The sequence below is a fragment of the Typopeltis vanoorti genome, chromosome 21, assembly GCF_054136105.1.
Source record: "Typopeltis vanoorti isolate ZY-2024b chromosome 21, IOZ_Tvanoo_1.0, whole genome shotgun sequence".
Lineage (NCBI taxonomy): Eukaryota > Metazoa > Arthropoda > Arachnida > Uropygi > Thelyphonidae > Typopeltis > Typopeltis vanoorti.
The window spans coordinates 97,537,604-97,557,043 of record NC_143569.1 but is presented as its reverse complement, the minus strand read 5'-3'; the positions used below and the strand labels follow the sequence as shown (position 1 = coordinate 97,557,043).

The window sequence follows — 19,440 nt, the reverse complement described above, 5'->3', positions numbered from 1 at the left end:
TTCTATCGTCCAAGGCACTTTGTACCGTATCAATCCACCTATATCTTGGTCTTCCTCTGGGTCGTTTTGCTGCCAACCTGGCAGAGAACACTTTTTGCTAATCTTTCTTCGCCCAATCTGTTTAAGTGACCATACCACCTGAGATTAGCTCTGCTAACGCATTCCTGGATGCCAACAATATCAAGTTCTTTCATAATATCCTCATTTTTAATATGATATTGCCATTGATGCATCTGTTCATGCCTCAAATCTTTTTCAGGACTCTGATATCTGTGGTCTCTCGTCTTTGCTCAACTGTTTTACTTCTGTCCCAGCTCTCAGATCCATAAGTTAAAACTGGTTTGAACACTGTCTTGTATACAGCTAATTTAGTGTTCCAACTAATTTCTCTCTTGTTCCATATGAATTTATTCAATTGACTTCCCACCTTACCAGCTTTGCTGATTCTGATGTCTATTTCTATATTTAATTTACCATCTTCACTAAAAACCGTACCTAAGTAGCTGAAATGTTTTACTTGTTCCACAGGTTCTCCATTCACAACACAGTTGATATTTTCAATGATTCTGCCTATTTTCATTGTCTTTGTCATTTTATTGCTGACCTTCATACCATATCTATTACAGCAGTTATTCAATTTATTCAGGGAATCTTGCAAACTTGTAGCAGATTTATTTAGAAGTATAACATTGTCCGTATAAAGCAAAGAGCTGACATTAACATCTCCAATTCTGATATCAGGTTCAATACCACTTTCCTTCATAATGTAATCCATATAGATAATGAATAACAGAGGGGATAATGCACATCCTTGTCTCACACCAGATTTAACATTACACCATCTTCCTGTACTTCCTTCAGTTCTAACTGCTGACTTACAACTCAAATAAAGACTAAGTATTGCTTGATATAATACCCCATTGACATCATATAACTGTAGCGTATTGAATAGCTTTTCTCTTGGTACCTTGTCATATGCCTTTTCCAAATCGACAAAACTTAAATACAGATCATTATTATATTCCCATGCTTTCTCGACTATTTGTCATAAAGTGAAGATCTGATCCTGACAGCCTCTATTTGGCCTAAATCCAGCTTGTTCTTCACCCACCTTTTCTTCGACAATTCTTCTCAACCGTTTCTGAAGTATACTTTCATAGATCTTGCCAGGAACACTTAGTAGGGAAATACCTCTGTAATTCTCACATTCAGTTTTATTTCCCTTTTTATATTCTACTCCAATCATCTGAAATTCGTCCCTCAGTCCAGCAATTCTGAACTATGCAGTGCAGCCACAGTAAGACGTTTATACCACCATGCTTCAGCATTTCTGGTCGAATATCATCTACTCCTGATGCCTTTCCACATTTCAAGTCTTTGATGGCTTTTTCTACTTCAAGTATGGGTATGTATTCCTGACTGCATGCATGGTCAGTGTTTTTTACTATTGTGCTACCATCACTGCTTGTTTCTTTTAGCAGTTTTTCAAAGTAATTTCTCCATACTTAAAAGATATCTTTTTTCTCCTGTTTTCATGTCACCTTTATCATCTCTAACTCCTTTTACAGCGCTCTTTCCTCCATTTCTAAGCTTCTTCAAAACTTCCAGAATATCTTCCCACCTTCTGGATATTTATTTTCTATATTCTTGCCAAAGTCCTCCCATGACTTTCGTTTAGCTAGTTTTACACACTGTTTAGCATCCTTACATTTGTCTCTGTATTCTCTAAGAGCATGAGCTGACTTATTTGCCAGGAACTTTTGATATGCTTTCTTCTTTTCTTTCACTGCCTCTTTAACTTTCTGTGTTCACCATGGAGTTCTAATTTTTCTATCCTTGCAGACAACTTCACCACATGCCTCTCTGTCTGAATCAATCAGGGCTTTCTTCAAGGCTTGCACCTGAATCTCCAAGGTTTGATTCCTGTTCTCAAACTCTTTCATTTTTTTCTATATACTTCAACATACTTCAATAATCTTTGTGAATTTTAGTCTACAGTTCACATCTAAGAGCTGCTCAACTTTTATTCAATTTAAAACTTTCTTACATGTTATTCTTTTCAATATGAAATTCAATTTTATCCTGCTCAAGACTAAATAGTGATCACTTCCAATTTCATATCCTCTGTACACTCTGGTGTCCTGCACCAGGGTGAAAACATCACTATCAACAATAACATAGTCAATGAGACTTTTCTTATTCCTTGCCTCTTCTCTCCATGTAAATTTGTGCACATTTTTATGTTGGAACGTGGTGTTAGTAATAACCAGTCCATGTCCTGAGCAGAAACCCAACAGATATTTGTGATTATTATTAGCTTTGCTCTTTTCTCCAAATTTTACCAAAATATTTTTGTATGTCTCACAATCATTTCCTACTCTGCTATTTAGATCCCCAACAAGTACCAAGTTATCCAATTCCATGAGGTCTACAAAGACCAGGCAAGGAGGGTGACTTGGTTGGTGAGGGTAGCTAAAGAGAGTTATGTAACCAGTAAAAGAAAGAATGATTATGGAAGGATGACATTGACATTGGAGAAAATGGTATAAAGACAGCTGTTGCAGAATGTGTGGTGGAGATACTTAATGAGCAGTTCATAAAGGTCTTTCAATCTTGTGAATGTGACTTCATGGAGAGATTGAGAGGAGTAGAAAGTGGGGGAGGAGAGACTGACTGTAAGTGAGCAAGTTGTGTATGGGGAGTTGAGTAAACTAGATGTTATTAAGGCTGTGTGACTTGATAATATATCATCACGTATTCTGAAGGAATGTGCCAGGGAGTTGACACCTGCCTTGACATATTTTTTTAAGACGAGATTTGCACTCGGTCAAGTCCATAAGGAGTGGAAGGAGGGGAAGATCGTGCCACTTCATCAAGGTCAAACTCAAGCATCAAACTATAGGCATATCTGTGTGTCAGGTGTTGTGGTTAAGTTATTGGAGAAACTTGTGAGAACTAGGATCCAGAGTTGGGTTGACAACAATGGTATTATCTTTGATGGACAGCATGGATTTGCTGAAGGGAGGACATGTTTTAGTAATCTATTACTCATTACAATAAGGTGATGACGGCTTCCTTGAACAGAGGAAAGGGATACACAGTAGTATACTTAGATTTTGCAAAGGCATTTGATAGATTACTGCATGATAAGTTGATAGTCAAACAAAAGCAGATAGGTTTGGATATTACATTAGTGCATTGGATTGGAGACTGGCTATCTGATAGGTATCAACAAGTTGTGTATGGGGGAGCGATATCCAGGAAAAGGAAAGTCACTAGTTGAGTGCCTCAGGGGGTTTGTTTTGGGGCCATTACTGTTTAACTTGCATATTAATGATATAGGTGAAGATTTGGATGGAGATATTCAGTTGTTTGCAGATAATGCAAAGTTGGGACAAACCATGAAGAGTAGTGAAGATGTTGTGGCATTACAAGAAAACATGAATTAATTGAGTGATTGGGCGCGGAAATGGGGATGCAAGTTCAATGTTGCAAAATGTAAGATTTTAAAATTTGGAAAACAAAGATGGGATGCAGAATTTATGCTTGGTGAGGATATATTGTTGGAGGTAGACGAAATAAGAGATCTGGGAATGATAGTGGATAAGTATCTGAAATTTAGGGGACACATAGCCAAAACTGTGAAGACAACACAAAGGCTTCTGGGAATGATGCGGCCCACATCCTTAATAACTAGATTTTAATAAGGCTGTGGGACTTGATAATATATCACCACGTATTCTGAAGGAATGTGCTAGATAGTTAACACCTGCCTCCCTACTTCTACACTGACATGTAGAAGTAGGGAAATTCTTGTTCCATCATATAAGGCTTTGGTTAGGCCACACATGGACTATTGTGCCCAGATTTGGTAACCTGACTTTCAGAAGGATGAAGAGATGCTGGAAAGGATCCAAAGGTGATTGACTAAGGTAGTTTCTGACCTCTGGAATGTCAAGTATGAGGAAAGATTGAGAAGATGCAATTTGCAGGGTCTGGTGGACAGGAGGAAGGGGGGGGGGGGGTAGGATAGAGACCTACAATTTGGTAAGGGGTTGTTAGAGGATCAATGCTGGAGAAGTTCTACAGAAAATAGTGAGAGATCGGGGGAGAACCAGAGGTCATCCCTGGAAATTGTATAAAGAGGGTGTGAGTAGGGGAGTGAGAGGCAGGTTTTTTTCCTGCAGAGTTGTAAATGATTGGAATGCCTTGCCTGAAAGTGTGGTATTTGCAAGGAGTTTGGATGTGTTCATGGCACGGTATGATGAGCTGTGTGTGTGATAAAAGGACCTCCCAGATGAGTCTTTTGACTCCATGATATCTTGGGGTATTAATAATAATAATAATAATAATGTCTTGACCTGGGAGACAGCAAAACATGAGAAAATTCCAGTTAAGAAGGGTTATTTGTGGAACTACAAGACAAGTGATTATAATTGGGTCTTGGGATAATAATATGACTTATTATTATCCCAATGACCCAATGGAGTCACAGGTTCATCTAGGATGTCCCTTTTGTCATGCACACACATCTCATCATACAGGCCATAAACTCATTCAAATTCTCTGCAGATTCCATGCTCTCAGGCAATGCTTTCCAATCATTCACAACTCTCCATGCAAATAACTTGCTTCTCAAACCCCTTGCTCACAACCTCCTTATACAGCCTCCAGGAATGACCTCCTGTTTACCTCCAATTTCCCACCATTTTATGAAAAAATCTTTTCAACATTAATTCTATAACAACATTATATCAACTTGTGCATCTCTATCACATCACCTCTCTTCCTCCTATCCACTAGACTCAGCAAATTGGATCGTCTCCAATTCTCTTCATCTTCAGCATTCCAGAGATCAGAAACTGTTTTGGTCAATTGCCTCTGGACTCTCTCCAACATATCTTCATCCTTTTGAAAACTAGGTGAGAAAATCTGTGCATAGTAGTCCATATTTGGTCTAATCAGGGCCTTATACATGGAACCAGAGTATCATTACTTCTACAAATCAGTATCCTATGCATCATTGCCAGAAATCAGTTTTCCTCACAAGTTTGGCAATATATACTCTAAATTTTATTCTTTGATCTTTTCTGTCAGAAGATTAATTGCAGCCAACAAGGGTATGCATCAGTCAGGCAGATGGCGATTCTCTTTGAGTCAGTGTGAAATCGAGGAAAATACTACAAAATATAAAACTGGTTGCTACAATAGGCCACTGGGTGCCAGGGATGATGTAGAAGACATGCATCAGCAAATTAGTACAATGAATGCAAGTCAAATAAAATTATGAGGAGCTTCAATTCAGAGACAGAGATGAGAGGGATGAAAGATCACATGACAGTAAGGTATCCTTCTCCAACAATACATAAAATATCCAACAAAATATAAAGTATCCTGCTCCAACTCTATATCCCTTTTACTCATTTCATCTGTTCATTGGACATGCACATATGCAGTTCAGTCACTCTGATGCTCAGTGATGTGCCACACCAGTCCTCACGATGTGGTCCTGGTGTATGCTTTTCTGAAGGTTTCAAATATATCAAGATTCAGTCACTACACACACACACCATCCATCCATCTCATTCATGGTCTACCCATTCATCTTTTTCCAGGAACTTTACCTTCTATTACTGATCTGAGAAGTCCTCCTTCCATCCTTTCAGCGTGTCCAAAATATTTTAACTTCCTTCTGTCAATATCCTAAAGGAGCCTTAAAGTTCAGTATATGATATCTTCAACAGTCTTCTTTAACACCACATCTCAAAAACAGCTATCCTTTCCTTATCTGACTTCTTTATATTCCAAGTCTCACATCCGGAAGTTGCTGTTGGAAAAACAAATGCATCCAAAAATCCTCAACTTTGTTCCCATGGTGATAGATTCATCCTTCCAGATTTTAGACAAGTCTAACTGTTGTTTTAGCTATTCCTAATTTCTTCTGATGTCTTCTGAACAGCAATTCTTCACATTAATAATGGATCATAATATATCCCCATAAATTCTACATCTCATCTTTGTTTCCCAAATTTTAAAACTTTACATTTTACAACACTGAAATGGCATTCCACTCCCGTGCCCATTCACTCAATCTATTCAAGTCTTCTTGTAAGACCAGAACACTCTCTGGTCTACTTCTCTACTTTTCATAGTTCATCCTAACATTCCATCATCTGCAATCAAATGAATATCTGCATCCAAATCTTCTCCAATATCATATAACATACAGGGTTAAGCAGCAATGGTCCTAAAACAGACCCCTGTGGCACATCACTAGTGACTTTTCTCTTCTGGGATATTGCTCCCTCACACACAACTTGGTGATACCTATCAGACAACCAATTGCCATTCCAATGCACTAGTCTAATGGACAACCTTGACTATCAAAATATCATTAGATATCTATCAAAAAGCCTTTGCAAAGTCTAAGTATCCTACTGTTCACCCATTTCACATGTCCAATGAAGCTGTCACCTTACTGTAATAAGTAAGGAGATTACATGACTTCCCTTTAGCAAACCAACGCGGTCCATTAAAGATAATACCACTGGTGTCAACCCAATTCTAGATCCTGGTTCTCATCAACCTCTTCAATACTTTAACCACAACTGACACACAGATAGGCCTATAATTTAATGATGTAGTTCTGTCACTTCCCATATGAAGCAGCCCAATCTTGCCTTCCTTCCACTCCTTTGGAACTTGACCCAGTGCAAGACTCATATTAAACAAATATGTCAAGGTAGATACCAACTCCCTGGCACATTCCTTCAAATTATGTGGTGATATTATCAAATCTCACAGCCTCATTAACATCGAGTTTGCTCGATTCCCCATACACATCTTGCTCACTTATAGTCATTCTCTCCTCTCCATCATCAACTGCTCTCAATCTTTCCATGATGTCACATTCACAAGAATGAAAGTCCTTTATGAACTTCTCAATAAATATCTCAACTATATCCTCTGCAGCAGTTGTTCTTATACCTTTTTCCAAACCAATGTCATCCTTTCATAATCATTCTCTATTTGCTGGCTACATGTTGAAAGAACTCCCTAGGATTTTTTTTGGCTTCATTAGCTACCTGCTGTTCATACTGCACTTTTGATACCCTTACCAATGAAGTGACCCTCCTTGTTAGTTCTTTGTAAATCTCATGGAATTGATTATTACTACTCATCTTGTTTCGCTTCCATAATGTCTTTTTCCTCTGTATCGTATGCTTAATCTCTTCATTCATCCATTTCACACCTACCTTAACCTTCTGACCATTGGAATACATTTAGACATTGCTTCCACTAACAATATCATCTAAGAAGCACTGATCTCCTTTCTAGCCAACTCCTGATTCCATGCTACACCTGCAAGCTGTCTCCTGAGCATCTCATAATCACCAGTAAGTGTTATAATTTCACATATACCCTTTCCTCACAGAGGTCCTCACACTGGGTGGTTGCCAGCAGTGTGAGGACCTCTGACGTCCTCATGAGAGATTATTAGTCCAAGACCTTACTCCTTGTGTGCACTCTGTTACACACTGTCTGAGATAGTTGTCCTTCAAAAACTCAAGAAACTGATTTTTTTTTATATCCAGTTGCTTTCTTATCATCCCAGTCTATACTGTCTTAAGTAAAAATCACCCATAACGATCATACTTTTCTTATTTACTAAAATTAAGAGCCAATGGGCTTCGTTTCAGCAATGCAAAACGAAGACCAGAGAACTTATGGGAATACACCTGCAGGCATTTACGAGTTGCCCTAGCATGGACCATTTGGAAACCGAGAGTTTGCACTGGCACACGAAACATTTACAACAAATTCTCTCTTCATTCACACTTTTGTACCACAATCTGTTCACTCTTGGTATTGTATACATAGAACATACAAACCAGATACTATAGGTATTATTTCTGGGAAAATTCCCAGATTACTCCTCTAAAAGTAAACTATAATTTTAATGGCTAATATAGCCTACTTTAGTTTAGGAGTGCACCTTTTTACAATGTCATTAGCTCTTTACCCAGAATTTTAGGGCATTGCTGAAGTGCTATAAACCTAATATATGAAGAATAAACAATAAAAATAGGAGAAAATTTGAACATACTTTTTTGGATGTTGTTTTCTGTCTTCTTATTCCGGTGATGTGTCTTCATATGCTGTTAAACTGTTTTAAGGAAGGGGATTTTTTTGAGAAAGTGAGGGTAAAGAAATGTGGGGGGGATTATTTGAAAAAACCTGGGATTTTTATATATGTATATTATTATTATTGGTAAGGGTGTGGGTGAGATTTGTGGGGGTGAGAGAAGGATCTGAAGATAGAAATTATTTTTTGGGGGAAGGGGAGGGATTTAAGGGAAAAAGTCAGGGGTGGGAGTAATGGGGTGTGGGAGAAGTGGATGCTATGTCATGTCAGTTAGGTGTTTCTGTCTTTGGTGTACTTGTGTTATCTCCTATAGGTCAGAGTCGAAACCTAATTTTTATGTTATGGAGCTTCCAACTCTCAGAGATTATGTACGGTCGGTAAACGTTTATTGAACTTTCATTACATTTTATGGCTATTGTTTCCAATATTAGAAATATTATCTCCGATATTTCTAATATTGGTTAGTATTTCTAATATTATGATTAGTATTTCTAATATTGTCTAGTATGTCTAATATTGTCTAGTATTTCTAATATTGTCTAGTATGTCAAATATTATGGCTTTGTCGATTTGCAGGGTATGTTTTTATTCAAGGGTATGAACTGCTATATCAGTTTTTCTGTACTTCTTATTCTGTTTTTCTTTTTCTTTTTTTTTGCTGTGCTTTTTATTGTTTAAATGTTCTGGAATAGGGATGTTGCAGTCACGGAAGTGTTCTTGTAGTCTTGTCTATAAGGACCTGTTGGTAGAACCTGTGTAGGTGACATCACAGTCTTTTTGGCAGGGAAATTTACAAACAATGTTGTGGTGTTCTAATATTTCTTTCTGTGTGTGTGAGGTTTTGTAGATTTTAGGAGTGTTGCCAATTTTTGGTTTGTGGTGAATACCAGCTTACAGTCAGTGTGTTTTAAAATGTATTTGTAGGCTTTGTTTGTGTTCTTGATGTATGGTAGTTTGATAATTTTTTATGTTGAGAAGTTTGTTTTGGTTGTCGGGTTGTTTTGCCTGGTTTTTGCTGTTTTGTTGGCATAATTTATAAGTTATGTTGGATAATTTCGATTTTGAAAAATTTGTGTTAACTTCTTTATTTCTGTGTTGAGATAATTACGGTTTGTTGAAAACTTGTAAGCATTTATGACTTGTGTTAAGATGACTAATTTTTTTTAACCAGATAACCATCTCAAAATGCAAAAGCACATACACAAAAAATGCTCAAAACAATAAATAGAAAAATGTATACTAAAAGCATAAAGTCCTACAAGAGGTACCTTCTATGGTGGTGTTTGATAGATTTTACTGTTGAGGTGGAATTAAATTCTAAGAAATAAAGTTTCCCAAATGTTGGAAAGTTTAACACAATCACATCTATTAAGATTAGGATGGTTTAACAAATCTGCTGCTAATTCCAAGAAAAGTGTTTCTTAGATTTGGTTTGAGTGTTTTTGTTGCATATGTGAGTGTGTACTTTTCCAATTTTGAGATTGTATCCCTTTCGATGCCTCTGTGACAGAGACCAAATAAAGGATTTAATAAACTTGTATTTTTTTTGTTCTCCTGTGCTGTATTCTTCCATTAAACCTAATAATGATTGTAAACCAGCACAGCCTAAATGCCAGACCTTAATTCTTCATGAGGTAAGATACTATGTGAGATTAACAGTGGGAAAGAGAGTACAAAATGATGGTAAGATAGCCAGTGAGACAGACAGCAAGAAAAATAATGTGACTGAGAGCAAGACAGCGAGCCTAACGGTTAGCAGGAAAATGATTGTGACTGACACAAAGTAGCAAGTGTGAATGGCAGTGAGAAAGTGAATTAGGACATGAAAGTGGAAGTGTGGAGAAAATATGGGAGTGAAATTAGAACTGTAGATATGTATGGAAAACAGAGGATGGAATGAAAGATGGCCATGTGAAAGAGGTAACAAATAACAAAAACTTTGAATGTAAGGTAGGTGATAGAACTCAGGTATCAAATCATAGGCCTATCTGTGTATCAGGTGTTGTGGTTAAGTTGTTGGAGAAACTGGTGAGAACTAGGATCCAGAAGTGGGTTGACAACAATGGTATTATCTTTGATGGACAGCATGGATTTGCTGAAGGGAGGACATGTTTTAGTAATCTATTACTCATTACAATAAGGTGATGACGGCTTCCTTGAACAGAGGAAAGGGATACACAGTAGTATACTTAGATTTTGCAAAGGCATTTGATAGATTACTGCAAGATAAGTTGATAGTCAAACTAAAGCAGATAGGTTTGGATATTATATTAGTGCAGTGGATCGGAGACTGGCTATCTGATAGGTATCAGCAAGTTGCATATGGGGGAGCAATATCCAGGAAGAGGAAAGTCACTAGTGGTGTGCCTCAGGGGCCTGTTTAAGGGCCCTGTTTAACCTGTATGTTAATGATATTGGTGAAGATTTGAATGGGGATATTCAGTTGTTTGCAGATGATGCAAAGTTGGGACGAACTATGAAGAGTAGAGAAGATGTGGCCTTACGAGAAGATTTGAATAAATTGAATGAATGGGCACAGAAATGGGGATATGAGTTCAATGTTGCAAAATGTAAGGTTTTAAAAATTGGGAATCAAAGATGGGATGCAGAATTTATGCTTAGTGAAGATATATTGCTGGAGGTGGAGGAAATAAGAGATCTTGGGGTGATGGTGGATAAGGATCTGAAATTTAGGGGACACATTGCCAAAAACTGTGAGGACAATACAAAGAATTCTGGGAATGATGCAGAGGACACTGACTTGTAGAAGTAAGGAGATTCTTGTTTCATTTTATTAGACCACACATGGACTTCTGTGCACAGATTTGGTCACCTGGTTTTCAAAAGGATGAAGAAATGTTGAAAAGGGTCCAGAGTCTTACTAAGATAGTTTCTGATCTCTGGAATGTCGAACATTAGGAAAGGTTAAGAAGATGCAATTTACAGAGTCTAGTGGATAGAAGGAAGAGGAGTGATATGATAAAGACCTACAAGTTAGTAAGGGGTTGTTATAGGATCAATGTTGAAGAGGTTTTACAGCAAACAGCGGGAGATCAGGGGAGAACCAGAAGACATCCATGGAAGCTGTATAAGGAGGGTGTGAGCAGGGGAGTGAGAAGCAGGTTTTTTTGCAAGCAGAGTTGTGAATGATTGGAATGCTTGCCTGAGAGCATGGTGTCTGCAGAGAATTTGAGTGTGTTTAAGACACGGTATGATAAGCTTTGTGTATGACAAAAGGACCTCCTAGATGAGTCTTTGACTCCATGGGGTCTTGGGATAATAATAATGGTAATAATAAAGGTGCATAAAAGTTTGTTTACCTGGAGGTAGAATGAGCAGAGTGATTGAGGTGTTTGACATGAGTAAATAAGGAAAAGAGCTGTTAGTGGTAGTAGGAACATATGATTTAGTTGAGAAAGGAGAATGTAAGAATGGATATCAGGAGATTGTTGAGGAGAGTAAAAGATAACAGTATGGTAGAAAAGGTAGTAAGTGTGATGCCAGAGGTATGGTAGTAATGAATTGAAAAGTGAGCACAGATTATGAATAATATGCTAGAGATGTGCGAGGCGAAAAGAGTGCATTTTGTGAATATGCGGGATGAATTTGAGGGACAAATGGAACTGTATAAGAGAGGGAGATGGAATGCATTTAAAGGTTTTGGTGTGACCAGCTGAAGAAACTGTTGCTAGGGATTGTAATGACTGCAGTGGATAGAAAATGTAAGGAAGTAAGAGTGATATTGAAGATCGAAAAGTAGGGTGTGAGAGACTAAAGGATGGAGAGATGAAGGCTGGATGAAACTTATGATGGGAATATGTGAGCAAACAAGAAATTAATGAGATGCCTGTGTGTATGGGAAGTGTTTTTGGATCTGTAGAAGGTTGTGAGATATGTGGTTATAGAGAAGAATGGCCATGGAGAAATCCCATCTGAGAAGTTGTGTTGATGGGGATTATTATAAACCCCGAATCTTAGTTCCAGAAGTATCTCTGAACTAAGGGGTAAAATGGTTGCATCAGTTCAGTTATTTGATAAAAACTCTCAGAACACTTGAACATGAACAGAGATGAAGATGCAGAGAAGGGAAGGGGGCAGTGCTCTCAATGGCAGCAGAAGAGTTATGTCCATCCAAGTTGGAAAAGCAAAGGGCAAATATTGGAAGAGGTTGTGAGGCAGTATGGTGTGAGGTAGTGATGGACAGGATAAAATAATCAGTCAGATGTTGCTATAGGTTTTGGTGCAATTAGCTTTTAGATCTATTAATTGACTTATTAAGATGGAAGATTGCAGAAGCCTCTGGAGGTCTGATGATAATACTAATACTAATAATAAAGACTAGAACCTACAGATTTATAAAAATCTGTAGGTTCTAATCAATAGATTCCTAAATTTCTTTTCTCTCTCTCTCTCTCTCTCTCTCTCTCTCTTTGACCCTATTTCCATACTCTCTACAATGTGCAGTATAGGCTCTACAATGTGCCTGAAGTGTGCAAGTGATGTATATTAAAAAAAAATAATGAAAATACATTTTGTGATGACAATGAGCATTACATCAATACATTAAAAAAGAAGAAATACTTACAGTAATTCAAGGAAATTTTGAGTTCTTTGAGATTTTTGAAGTGAAAGAACTCTAAGAGCCCTCTTTTCAGAATACTGAATGTTCAAGATCCACTCGGTTGATGAATATCCAGAGGTATTTGACTGAACTCCAATTTGAGTGAAAGTTGGAAAATCTTATGTCCATCCAAGTTGGAAAAGCAAAGGGCAAATATTGGAAGAGGTTGTGAGGCAGTATGGTGTGAGGTAGTGATGGACAGGATAAAATAATCAGTCAGATGTTGCTATAGGTTTTGGTGCAATTAGCTTTTAGATCTATTAATGGACTTATTAAGATAGAAGATTGCAGAAGCCTCTGGAGGTCTGATGATAATACTAATACTAATAATAAAGACTAGAACCTACAGATTTATAAAAATCTGTAGGTTCTAATCAATAGATTCCTAAATTTCTTTTCTCTCTCTCTCTCTCTCTCTTTGACCCTATTTCCATACTCTCTACAATGTGCAGTATAGGCTCTACAATGTGCCTGAAGTGTGCAAGTGATGTATATTAAAAAAAATAATGAAAATACATTTTGTGATGACAATGAGCATTACATCAATACATTAAAAAAGAAGAAATACTTACAGTAATTCAAGGAAATTTTGAGTTCTTTGAGATTTTTGAAGTGAAAGAACTCTAAGAGCCCTCTTTTCAGAATACTGAATGTTCAAGATCCACTCGGTTGATGAATATCCAGAGGTATTTGACTGAACTCCAATTTGAGTGAAAGTTGGAAAATCTAGTACCATGCGATTCCGGAAATTGAGAACACCACTGGAAAAAAAGTGATTGAAATGCTTCATATATATTTTGAATTATTTTATTATAGCTTTTTAAAGTATATTATTATATTCTTAACATACAAAACAGCATATTGAAAATATTATTCATTATGTTTTCTCTGTCAAGAAACTACTGCATACAAAAATAATAAAATGAATTCATTTGACTATAAAACATTTTTACTAAAAATCAGCAAGGCAAACATTAGTTGACAACATAAATTAAAAGTAAAATACAATTTTTATCAAAAGATTTTGGTGTTCTTTTGTGGTCCATGTCTTTAGTTGCTTTCCTTTGTTGATTGCTCTTACTCTGCCAATGAAACACAAATTTCTTCTGATTCAACAACATTTTATTATTATTTTGCTCTTTTGTGCTCCACCATGTCTTTTATAGCATCCCTTTGTCATTTTTTTTTCTGTTTGACTAGTTTCATCTACATTGCACTTATTGAAGGAACAGTATTTTATTAATATGCTTGGTTTCTTAACAGATGGATTAGTGCATGTGATGTGTGTGATGATAGCACTGCTGAGACATTATACTCCTCTACCCAATTGAAAAATTTGATGTAGAGGAGTAAACTATACCTTTGTAACTGTGACTTGCATTCCAGTTGACTTTACATGCAAATTTCTCCATTCACATGGAGAGAAGAGGCAAGGAATAAGAAAAGTCTCATTGACTATGTTATTGTTGATAGTGATGTTTTCTCCCTGGTGCAGGATACCAGAGTGTACAAAAGATTTGAAATAGGAAGTGATCACTATTTAGTCTTGAGCAGGATAAAATTGAATTTCATATTGAAAAGAATAACATGTAAGAAAGTTTTAAAGCAAATAGAAGTTGAGCAGCTCTCAGATGGGAACTGTAGACTAAAATACACAATGATTACTGAAGAAAAAATGAAAGAGTTTGAGAACATGAACCAAACCTTGGAGATTCAGTAGCAAGCCTTGAAGAAAACCCTGACTGATTCAGCCAGAGAGGCATGTGGTGAGGTTGTCTGCAAGGATAGAAAAATCAGAATTCCATGGTGGACACAGGAACTTAAAAATGCAGTGAAGGAAAAGAAGAAAGCATATCAAAAGTTCCTGGCAAATAAGTCAGCTTGTGCTCTTAGAGAATACAGAGATAAATGTAAGAAAGCTAAACACTGTGTAAAACTAGCTAAACAAAAGTCATGGGAGGATTTTGGCAAGTATATAGAAAATAAATATCAAGACGGTAGCAAAATATTCTGAAGGTTGTTGAAGAAGCTTAAGAATGGAGGCAAGAGTGCTGTAAAAGGAGTTAGAGATGATAAAGGTGACATGAAAACAGGAGAAAAAGATATCCTTGAAGTATGAAGTAATTACTTCGAAAAATTGCTAAATGAAACAAGCAGTGATATCAGCACAGTGATAAAAAACACTGACCACGCATACAGTAAGGAATACATATCCATACTTGAAGTAGAAAAAGCTATCAAAGGCTTAAAATGTGGAAAGGCAGTATGAGTAGATGATATTCGACCGAAATGCTGAAGTATGGTGGTATAAAAGTCTTACAGTGACTGCACTGCATAGTTCAAAAGGCCTGGACAGAGGGACGAATTCTCGATGATTGGAGTAGGGCTCTCATAGTACCCATATATAAAAAGGGAAATAAAACTGAATGTGAGAATTACAGAGGTATTTCCCTTCTGAGTGTTCCTGGTAAGATTAATGCAAGTATACATGAGAAAAGGTTGAGAAGAATTGTGGAAGAAAAACTTGGTGAAGAACAAGCTGGATTCAGGCCAAATAGAGGCTCTCAGGATCAGATCTTCACTTTAAGGCAAATAGTTGAGAAAGCATGGTAATATAACAAAGATCTGTATTTTAGTTTTGTCAATTTAGAAAAGGCATATGACAAGGTGCCAAGAAAGAAGCTATTCAATACGCTACAGTTATATGGTGTCAATGGGGCATTATATCAAGCAATACTTAGTCTTTATTTGAGTTGTAAGTCAGCAGTTAGAATTAAAGGAAGTAAAGGAAGATGGTTTAATGTTAAATCTGGTGTGAGACAAGGATGTACATTATCCCCTCTGTTATTCATTATCTATATGGATCACATTATGAAGGAAAGTGATATTAAACATGATATCAGAATTGTTAATGTCAGCTCTTTGCTTTATGTGGACGATGTTATACTTCTAAATAAATCTGTTACAAGTCTGCAAGATTCCCTGACTAAATTGAATAACTGTTGTAATAGATATGGTATGAAGGTCAGCATGAAAAAACAAAGACAATGAAAATAGGCAGAATCATTGAAAATATCAACTGCATTGTGAATGGAGAACTTATAGAACAAGTAAAACATTTCAGCTACTTAGACACGATTTTTAGTGAGGATGGTAAATTAAATATGGAAATATACAACGGAATCAACAAAGCTGGTATGGTAGGAAGTCAATTGAATAAATTCATATGGAATAAGAGAGAAATTAGTTGGAACACTAAATTAGCTGTATACAAGACAGTGTTCAAACCAGTTTTTACTTATGGATCTGAGAGCTGGGTCAGAAGTAATACATTTGACCAAAGATTAGAGACCGCAGATATGAGAGTCTTGAGAAAGATTAGAGGCATGAACAGATGGCATCAATGACAATATCATATTAAAAACGAGGATATTATGAAAGAACTTAACATTGTCAGCATCCAGGAATGCGTTAGCAGAGCTCATTTTATGTGGTATGGTCACTAAACAGAATGGGCGAGGAAAGATTAACAAAACAAGTGTTCTCTGCCAGGTTGGCAGGAAAATGACCCAGAGGAAGACCAAGGTATAAGTGGATTGATACGGTACAAAGGGCCTTAGTCGATTGAAATATAAGATCTGATAATGTTGGAGTCTTGACAAGTAACAGACTGATTTGGAGGAAAATTGTAGATAGGAAGTTAGTAATGATGTAAATTTTTCATGTAGTACTATCATATCCTGTACACCCCCTTGAGGGTACATGTCAGGAATTTGATGACGACGACGATGAAATAACATGAGTTCATTGTGAACTGAAATAAGGCTGAGATATCTGGAGGAAATTTAGCTTAGATTAGCTCTAAGGTTTATTTGAGTGGGACATTTGTGAATAAGGAGGAGACGTCAAAATTGACCATTATGTCAGTATGATATTCGCTGTCCAGCCAAACAGGCAGGACAGCGAATATCAGAATTTCAGAACACAAGGACTACATCCGGTTTCACCACTACAGCCACTCTGGTCTTGCTGATCATGCTCTGATAACACGCCACAGAATATGGTGGAAGAAAGCCACGCTAATGCACCGTAGTAAATTCAAATTTTAAAGGCTATTCGTGGAATCAGCCTCAGCCCTACGAAACAGTCCAAACCTCAACAAATTTGGTTGCATGAGACTGCCCCAAATTTGAGAGACTTAGATCAGAAGACCTTCAGCACAACAGCCAAGAATACCTACATGGCTCACTAGGGGGCACCATCAGGATTTTTAGGAGAAACAATAGCTTCCTGCTTTGTCCTCATTTACTGTGTGTAGTGCCTACATGCACGTGTCTTTATTTTAAGTTCCTGTGAAGATGGCAATGTGACGTTGCCGAAATATTGGAAATATAGATTAAAGTTTAATTTAATTTATATCCTGTGTACATTGTAAATTCCTTAAATTATTTAATAAACCATTAATGATAATTAGTTCAATTTGTTCAATTACTTTTTTTGTGATCTTAAATGCATTTAAGAGCACAAAATTAATTAATTTGTGATTAATTAATTGATATTAGAGGAGACGTCTCCTCCCTATTCACTAATGTCCCACTCAAAGAAACCCTAGAGCTCATCCAAGCCAAGTTTCGCCAATATCTCAGCCCTATTTCAGTTCACAATGAACTCAGGCTATTTCGTTTGGCAAGGAAAGTTCTACAAACAGACAGAGGGACAGCCATGGGTTCACCGCTTTCCCCACCCTTGGCCAATTTCTTTATGGAGACATTTGAAGAGAAAGCCTTAAACTCCGCCCCCACAAAAACCCACTATTTGGCTTCGGTATGTGGATGTGTGTTTGCTATTTGGCCACATGGCTCAGACACACTCCATTCCTTCCTAACACACTTAAACAACCAACACCCCAGAGTCCAGTTCACCTTAGAAAAAGAGGAAAACAACACCCTCCCCTTCCTAGACACTTTAATCACCCGCCAGCTTGATGGATCTTTGGTTTTCTCTGTTCACAGAAAACCCACCCATACTGGCAGATACATTCACCAGCAGTCCCCCCCCCACACAACAATATGGGGTGATAAAAACACTATATAACAGGGCAAAATTAATCTGCTCAGATGACAAGGCCCCTAACTACTGAACTAAACCACATCCTCAACACTTTCTTAGCCAATGGCTATAACCCCAAAAAAATCCAAAAAATACTAAAACCAGTAAACCACAACCCCCCTCCCCCCCCTCCACAATAAAGATTACACCAAGTCTATCACCATCCCCTACATCCAGAGCACCTCTGAGAAAATAACCAATATCCTCAAAAAATATGACCATACTTCCTGTTACAGACCATATAAAAAGTTGGCATCCCTTATCTGCTCTACCAAAGACCAACCACTTCCCCTAGACCTACCTGGTGTATACCAGGTCCCTTGCAGCTGCAAATTGTCCTACTTTGGCCAAACAGGCAGAACAACAAATATCAGGATTTTAGAACACCATGACTACATCCGGTTTCACCAGTACAGCCGCTCTGGGCTGGCAGACCATGCCTTAGATACCCACCATAAAATTCGTTGGAAGAAAACAAAAATAATTCATTGCAGCAAGTTTAAATATGAAAGATTATTCAAAGAATCTTCAGCAGCTCTAAAAAACGTTCCCAACCTCAACAAATTTGGGTGCATGAAACTACCCCAAATTTGGGAGACTTACATTATGAGAACTTCAGCCCAACTGCCAAGACTACCAAATTAGCCTGCACCATTAGGACTTTAGGAACAATATTAGTTTCTTGCTTTCTTCCTCATTTGCTTTGTGTTAGTGCCTGCGTGCACATACCATATCTTTATGTTCCTGAAGATGGCAATGTGACGTTGCCAAAATATAGAAGTTATTCATTAAAGTTACCTTTAATTAATATACTTTATATGTGTTGTTAATTCTGTAAACTAATTACCAATTATGTCTGACCAACGTATAAGCCTTGCTACTTGTATCAGTTATTGCTGTCATTAAACAAAAATTAGCTGAATGAATTAAAGACTCCAAGAGTGAGTTTCTTCTATAGATATTTCAAATTAGGAGAAACTCGTCCATTATTGAGATACATAGGTAAAAACCAGAAGAGAGATTCCGAGATTCCTTTATATATATATATATATATATATATATATACATATATATATATATACATATCCTTTAAATATTCATCTACATAATTCCTCTCCAAAATCAGTTGATTACACACACACACACACACACACACAATTTACTCCATAGTTCATAGTTTATAAGTGCGTATAAGTGAATTTTATTCTATCTTCAGCGACTGAATACTGCTGGCAGGGCCGGCCTTCTCTATAAAGCGACCCGGGTGCAAGAAACCTTTTGGAATCCTAAAATATTTTTCAAAGGTAAAAATTAAACGATTCGAAATAAACGTATTGTAAAACCTCTTACTGCAAATGATTTTGGCACAGGAAAACAAAAAAAAAAAACACATTCGAAATATAATACGTTTCTGCAAATGTGTACCGACTGTGCTCACTCGATCGTGGGGCCCGGGTGCATTGCACCCATCGCACCCACGAGATGGCTGGCCCTGACTGCTGGTCACACAGCATCTATCATTCAGTTTAAAGACAAAGTCCAGCTCATAATAGGATTAAAAACT

General features: G+C 37.2%; 2 protein-coding genes across 2 annotated transcripts in view; both read right to left on the bottom strand.

Annotated features, from left to right (window-relative positions):
- LOC150095133 (uncharacterized) overlaps positions 1 to 12,881 on the bottom strand; it is a 489,238-nt gene extending 476,357 nt beyond the window's left edge. The window contains exon 1 of the mRNA XM_090410959.1: positions 12,732 to 12,881. The gene's annotated coding sequence lies outside the window, so the exon portion shown is untranslated. The remainder of the gene's footprint in view (positions 1 to 12,731) is intronic.
- Positions 12,882 to 13,335: 454 nt separating this feature from the next.
- Positions 13,336 to 19,440, bottom strand: part of LOC150095132 (apolipoprotein B-100-like) — a 297,535-nt gene continuing 291,430 nt past the window's right edge. The window contains exon 18 of the mRNA XM_090411200.1: positions 13,336 to 13,528. Coding sequence (XP_090267326.1) covers positions 13,336 to 13,528 — 193 coding nt within the window. The remainder of the gene's footprint in view (positions 13,529 to 19,440) is intronic.